The 8,054-nt window shown below is 37.5% G+C and overlaps 1 protein-coding gene across 1 annotated transcript; it reads left to right on the top strand.

Moving 5' to 3' along the window:
* The first annotated feature begins 2,188 nt into the window (after positions 1–2,188).
* On the top strand, positions 2,189–4,445 carry LOC141637252 (uncharacterized). The gene is made up of 2 exons (XM_074446816.1): positions 2,189–2,220; positions 3,842–4,445. Exons 1-2 carry the CDS (start codon positions 2,189–2,191, stop codon positions 4,443–4,445), a joined length of 636 nt encoding a protein of 211 aa, XP_074302917.1.
* The last annotated feature ends 3,609 nt before the right edge of the window (positions 4,446–8,054 follow it).

Raw genomic sequence — 8,054 nt, forward strand, 5'->3', positions numbered from 1 at the left:
AGTTGCAGCCTCCTCCCCAGGCTTCGAGCAGTGATATGTCAGATATTAAAGCTATGTTGCAACAACAAATGGCTACTTCACAAAAGCAAGAAGCTCTTGTTGCTCATTTGTTGGCTCACAATAAAGTCTTGGACACTCAAATTGCCCAGTTATCGAGCCAAAATACAAGTAGGCAGCCCGGTGCGTTGCCGTCTAAGCCCGATAAGCCTCATGAGACTGTTAATGTGATATATCTACGAAGTGGTCTTGTATATGATGGACCAGAGATGCCCCGGGTGAACAACGAGGTTCTTATTGAGGATCTGGATGTTGACGCGGAAGATGAATGTGCTGACGAAACTGTTGGGATTGCTGAAAAAATGTCGATCGACATAAATTTTTGGTCGATCTACTAAAACTTCTGATATGAGCAATGTGGAAATCGAAATTAGTCGATCGACTGACCAAACTGGTCGATCAACTGGTCCTTTTATTCGATCGACTTACCAAACTGGTCGATCGACTAATTTGCCAGATGGAGTTGCTGATCCATCGTCTATTGCTACTAAAACGTCTTCTATTGCTGATAAGGCGTCCATTATGAATGGAGGGAAGAGTAAAGCTGTTGAGCCACCTATTGCGATTAAGCTTCCATTTCCAGCGCGACAGCTGAATACGAAGATTGACCAGCAATTCGGGATGTTTTTGAAAGTCGTGAAGGATCTGCAGGTAACGGTACCTTTCACTGAACTTATTACTCAAATTCCCTCATATGCTAAGTTTATAAAAGAAATTTTGACTCGTAAGAGGAGTTTTGATGAGGTGGATACTATTGCTTTTACTGTGGAGTGTAGTGCACTCCTACAAAATAAGTCTCCACCTAAATTGGCTGACCCAGGTAGTTTTTCTATCCCCTGTTTTATAGGCACCCATACTATTGATAATTCTTTATGTGACTTGGGTGCTAGCATCAGTGTCTTACCTTTGTCTTTAGCTGAAAAGATAGGTTTGACTGAGTTTAGATGCACAAATATGACTGTCCAAATGGCAGACCGTTCCTTGTCGCATCCATTTGGGGTCCTAGAAGATGTTCCTGTGCGGGTAGGGAAGTTCTTTATACCCGTCGATTTTGTTTTTTTGGACATTCCTGACAATACCCATAACCCTATTATCATAGGGAGACCATTCTTACACACTGCTGGTGCAATTATTGACGTAGGAGCGAGAACTCTGACCTTTAAAGTGAGGGGTGAGAAGCTGACCTACACCCAATCTAGTGTCCGTAGGGCATCTATGCAAGTAGTACCTTACCATGTGGTAGCTAATAGTCCTAAAATTGAGCCCTGTTTTGCTATTACTGTGACACCTCCGCCCCATGCTGGGAGCAATATGGAGGACCGTGCTTTTGTATTTCCTTTTGCAGGACATGACAGGTTGAGCTACCAGGAGGATTCGGGAGGTTGGTTTGGTGCATTGGGTGCGTTTTCTGAGGCTGGGGATGCTGATTATGGTGGAAATAAAGGAGATCCCTTGCCACGTGCAAAGTGTTGCAAGGAAGCCTATGTTGTAGGATGATCTTCTATTTTCAAAGCCAAGTTTGAGTGGTGGCCCAAGGTCAAGAATACTGAGGGGACTTCATTTAGTCAGCGGCCGAGCTGTGCGCCGTCTGATTGTTGATGACTTATGAAGTAAGGTCGAGCGGGAACTCAAAAACCAGTGCTGATCGGGAGGCAACTCGGATGGAATAAGCTTTGTTTTAGCAAAGGACATTTTAGTTTTGTTTATTGTTTGCTTTATTTGCGTTGTAATTAGGATCTATTTCTGTTTGCTACTGAGATTATTGGGACACGTGCTTTGGTTTTTGTTGGGAGATGTATGAGTATTTTCAGGTGCATCGACAAAGAGGCGATTTGTCTTGGCAAACTTGCATGAAAGACGAGTTTGTGCTGTGTATAGAGCAGAAAAAAAAGTCGATCGACTGGTTGTTTTGGTCGATCGACTGGAGTTGTTGGTCGATCGACAGGTGATATTGGTCGATCGATTTTTCCTGGAAATAAGCATGTTATTTAAGGAGATGATGCTCCCGATTCTGATGTGGGTGATGAATAGTGGTAGCTGGCCACGACCTCCCTTTATTTGTTTTCATCTCGTTTCGCATATCCCCCTTTCCCTTTATATTTTGCACTGCTACTGGTGTTTGCTGAATACAATGAGGCCATTGTCTGATTTGGTTTGGGGAAGGTATGCATCTGTCTGTTTGCATCCATCTGCATTTTATTGCATTTTTGTTTGCATTGTTCTTGCATTTTTGTATGCATTGTTTTTCCTTTTCCATTCAAAAAAAAAAATCAAACTCAAAAAAATCGAAAAATTTGAAAAAAACTACAAAAACATGTTCTTCTTTTGTATATTAGGTCGAGTCGGAACGGTTAGATAACAATGATGAAATTGCGTCTGTGCTTTATTTATAGCCCAAGCCTTGCATTGCCAATGCCTTTCTTGTATAATCTGTTGCATAATCTACGAGTTTGTGATCAACTTTTCTGAACGAATAAACTTAACCTAATATCGGCAACCTACTCAAAATTTCTGAGGTATTATAGCTAAATAAACTGATGACATTCATGATCAGTTTCATGCTATGATGAGAATAGTACTCCTTATAAGACATGTAACATCAATTTGCATAAACATGACTTTTGTCTCTTAGTATTTGTATGCATTTGGGTTAGTAGCGGTGTCACATGTGGAGAGGCATCCTTTTTCTTCTTATTTTACTCTTGAGCCTCACACAACCATATTGACTTGTTTTGACCCAATTGCTAACCACATTCCTATATAGCCTACCTTAGTCAAGCTAGTACGGTCAATATTTTTGGGTACGTGTGTATCTGTCGATCTTGGCATTTCTTTTGTTGTGAAGGGTTTGAGATTAAGGAAATGGAAGAATGAGAAAAGGAAAGAAGTTGAAAAAAAAAAAAGAATTGAAAGAAAAAAAAACGTGAAAATGAAAAAAAAAATGAGAAAAATAGAAAATCAGGTTGAAAAAGAAGATGGTTTACTCCTCTGCTCTTGTTCCATATTATCTGAGGAGTAATTTGTTTTGGTGTGTGAGTTTATGCCAGTTTTGGCATCGTTTTATCTTATATGGTTGTGTTATTGAACGGGATTTGTTTACTATTGGTTGTGTTTTGGTACGAGCTTGGTTGTTACCTCCACTTTTCGAAAAATGTGTTGGAGTATGTGTCCTCGACAATAATGCGATCACATGTTTAAATCTCATATTAAGAATACATAAGGGAATGTAACATTTTATTGTCAACTGATCCACATTAATCGGTAATGATTGGCTGACTAGAGTTTGACATTACTGTCGTGTGATAGTGGTGATCAGTTGATCCCTTAAGGTCATACCTCTAGGGAAACATTCTTAATAGATAATTAATTAATTGTATACTGATACAAGTTAATTAATTCCTTAATATTGACAAATGATTTTGTGAGGAGTCTGGGAGCAAAAAAACTCTCATATGCTGGTAGGCTCACCCTTATCAACTTTGTCCTTAATACTCTTTATTCCTACAGGGCTAACATTTCCATTCTTCATCATAAGAAGGATTGAGGCCATATGTAGTAACTACTTATGGGATGAAAGTGCTGAGTATCATAGGGTGCCTCTGGTAGGGTGGGATACTGTCACTTTACCAACGATTGAAGGTGGCCTTGGCATCAAGAAAGCTGAACTTTGAAATTTTGCTATTGTTGGTAAGCTGGTAGACTGGATTTACTCTAAGGCTGAAAGGTTGTGGATACGTTGGATTAATCAGGTTTACATAAAGCAGCATGACTGACATTCTTACAGTCCTCCTGCAGATGCTACTTGGACCTGGAAGAGCATCTGCAAGACTAAGTTAATGATGAAGAATGCATATACTGATGGGCAGTGGCAACCTAATGTGAAACCTTGGTATTTTAACACAGTCTGGAATAACTGGAATGTCCCTAAACATGCTTTCATCACTTGGCTAATTATGCATAATGGGATGAATACTAGGGAGAAATTACACAGGTTTGGCTGTGGCAGCACTGATGCTGGCTGTATATGTGAGAATGCAAAGGAAACATTGCCACATCTCTTCTTTGAATATGATTACAGCAAAGTTGTTAAATCTCTCATTCATGATCGGTGTGGTGCTTGCATTTCGATGTCTGGTGCCATGGCTGGTGGCTATGGCAATGTTGGTGGGAAACTGAAACAACAGGTCTTTGCTAATATCCTCAATGCTTGTATTTATCATATCTGGGCACATAGGAACTCAGCTAGGGTCAATGGAATTCTACTAATCCCTTCATTGGTGGCTCAGAAAATCAGAGAAGTGGTAAGGCAAAGAATCAAGTTCAAATGCAATGCTAAAATGAGTCGAAGTGATGATGTCTGGCTTGAGAAATTGGGTATTAGATTGTAAGTTTGGTCCTTATGGGATTCGAACTTGAAACAGTTGGGTTTCTATTTTTTTGTAATTTAGATTCCTTGTAATATGGTTTTTTGATACATACACACATATATATATATATATATATATATATATATATATACATATATATATATATATACATATATATATATATATACATATATATATATATATATATACATATATATATATATACATATATATATATATACATATATATATATATATATATATATATATATATATATATATATATGGTCGAGATCCAGTGAGAACCACTCATATATTGAGAACCATGAGAACCTATACAGCTGGATCATAGACAATCCAATTAGTTTTGTCAGGAACATATAAAACATTAGACGCGCTCTCTATCATTACAAACCACACCATTCTCTCTCTTATCTAACTCCTCATTCGATCACCGTACATCACCGGCTTCTCCTTCGCTGACCACCGCACATCACAAGCTTGCCCTTCGCTGACCATCGCACATCACCAGCTTCTACGTCGCCGACCATTGCGTTTCACTTTCTTCGCTGTCATCGACCACCGTCACACTCCTCTTTCACCCTCATTGACAAAGGTAAGTTTCCTGTTTAAATTTATCCAATTTTGTAATTAGAAGATATAATTTCCGTGTTATAACAATAACCCGATGATTTAATGTAAAATTTCTTTGATTCATTCGATTTTAACCTAAATTGACGCAATTTGAATTAGTTTGACTGGAATAAAAGTAAAGTAGGGTTCATAAACAATAAAATTCGGAATTACTTTGACTGTAATATTAGTAAATTAGTTTGATTGAAATAGCAGTATACTAGGCTTTTGTGTATCATTGTTTGTAATTTTGTCCTTTTTTTAATAAGATTTTGACCTAGATTTTAATTAGCAAGTTTATTAGTATGTATGCATAAACTAGTCTGTACCTTTGCTCTCATCGCAACATCAGAAATCTGGTAGAAGTAGTATTTTGTCCTTATCTGTTATCTATGAACTTGTTATTGTTCATTAGTGTAAATGGGGATGCTAAGAAGAAAAGTCGGTTTCCTTTTAAATGATCCCATGGGCGGATTTATAGGGGGTGATGGGAGTGAACCCTCACCCCCATTAATCTTGAAAACAAAAAAGATATATGGTTATTTGTGTGCTTATATTTCATAAAAGCATGGTGGTTCAATGGTACAAGCAATCTCCCATTTTTGAAGCAATCCGAGTTCAAGCCCTTGCAACTCCAATTTTTACTTAATTTTTAATTTTGCTTTTACTTTTAATTTAGCATTTTAAAATCAATTGAACAATCAGCAATCTTATTGCGTGAATAGTAGGTGGACATCAGCAGTAAAAATACTCTGTTTTGGTCGATTTCGGCAAAGTCGTAAAGTTATTTTGCATTCGTTTTAGCTTCCTTCCGTCTGAAACTTTTGGGACATGGTAGTACAATACTATATAAGGGAATACTTGGTTTAGTTGCTGAAACTGTCAAGTTTATAGTCAGTTTTACAGCACGTGTTTTTGAGTCATTCTAAGGACGTTTTGGGTCATTGGGGAGTCCAGATGTTAGAACGTTTTGGGTCATTGGGGAGTCCAGCTGCATGTGCGTCGTTGTTGGTTGCTAGTTCGTGGATGGGGTTACATTTGAGTGTGTTTTCATGGTGTAATAGAGTTGGATTAGGGGCTAGTTATAAGGTAGTAATAATGCTAAGTTTTCAGACCGTCTCAGAAGTTATGTTGCATTCTTTGGTTTGGTCAAGTAGTGTGAGTTGTAGCTGTATGATGGGCCTGGATGTCGATGGCGTCAAATATCTGGGTATAAGATGGTCTAAGTCGAATCCTTGTTATTCATTTATAACACAAACCCATTCTTATAATAGTGAGTTGTAAATATGGAGTATTCACCCGAGTTCGAGCCCTTGCAACTATAACACCCCCATTCCATAAATCTTAGATTCGCCACTGAATGATCCTGCAATGATTTTGTGGAACAAAATTATAGGATAGGAAGATTGTTTCTGGAAGCTCGAAGCCTGCTTATGGCATCGGTTATCTTCATTTGGTTTGTGGCAAAGGGTCTGAGCATGCCACTTCCAACACTAAACATTGGAATAATGCATTCCAGTTTTTGATGAATTGCTTTGTAGGCTGCCCTTCTTTTGTCAGGTTTGTCAATGATTTCGGTCTTTTCAAGTTTTATATTGTGATCATTGTTGAAGCTTTGTATTGTGATCATTGTTGAAGCTTAGTATTCACTATTCAGGAGCCATAAAGTTCGCCATATGTAAGTGCACCGCTTCCTAACTGTCGAACATGTGAGAAGGCTTATATATAAGATTCAAAAAAAAATTCTCTCTCTAGAATCTTTCATATAATTCGATTTCTTTTTTAAATCAGAGATTATGATAGATAAAGAAGCTCACTGACCATTAATGATCAACATATGCGTTTGATTAAAATATAGGGAACCAAGTTAGCATTAAGTCGAGAAACTTACTGAGTTTCTGCATCAGTGGTTTGATAGTAATCATGATCTATTAACAGAAGGACCCCTAAGATTGTTATGCTTCACAGATAGGTAATGTTAATTTAAGTTTTGACCAGTGTACAAAGTATTTAACCAATGATTATGGAGTTCTGGTGAAAGCACTTCTCTTCTAGTGTAAACCAGTGCTCATCATTAGCTTCTTCAGCTTCATTTTTTATCCTTTTGCTTTGTAATCGTCGTCTAATTATGTCGTGTTGAAGTAGTTTTGCAATTCGTCTATCTCCTCTTTTTAAGGAGTATTATGTTCGCTTGAAAAGTTCAGCCGGAATAAAATGGTATCAAAGCTGCAGGTGAGGTAAGTTTGAGTTCATCAGACTGACCTAGTCTGTCGCGCCTGATTGGGTTTGCAGACAGTTAATTGGTACTAGTACACAGTTAATACGAGTATATACATTTTACTTATTCGAAAGCCAATTAGCTCAAATGGTAGAGTATTGTGCTATACACAAAATGTGGGTTCGACTCCCATATTGGCTATGAAATACCATTCTTTCGTTTACTTTATGATTGAAAAATTATATGTAACTGGTGATCCTATTTTAAGTATGGCATGTATGATACATATGCTAGTTTTTGGAAATGCTTGCCTTGAACTTCTGATCACTAAGAAGCTAATTAAGCTATTATACTCGCTTGTCATTCTCTTTGTTGCTTCTCGCTGAGTCTGATCATGGTCTTCACATCATTGCCCCAATATGATTATGGCCTCCTTAATCATAATTGTATTGTATTGCTCGCATCATGAGTTCATGACACCTTTCTATCATGAGATTTTGCGATTTAATAGGCTATATGGGACTCGAACCCATACCTTTGTGCAAAATATGCACATTTCTCTACCATTGAACTAATAGCCTTTAAAGTACACTAAACAAATACAAGTACGAAATAACTGAAATAAGTACACTGAAATGTTTCTCATATATTAGTAAGATATGTAATAGATACACTAAAATGCCTTGTAATTACATAAAAAGGCCGTTAAATACATTAAATCTCCTCCGCAGTCATTTCCCTTATTTCATGTACATAGAACCTTATTTCATGCACATAGA

The sequence above is a fragment of the Silene latifolia genome, unplaced genomic scaffold, assembly GCF_048544455.1.
Source record: "Silene latifolia isolate original U9 population unplaced genomic scaffold, ASM4854445v1 chrun_scaffold_16, whole genome shotgun sequence".
In the NCBI taxonomy this organism is placed as follows: Eukaryota; Viridiplantae; Streptophyta; class Magnoliopsida; order Caryophyllales; family Caryophyllaceae; genus Silene; species Silene latifolia.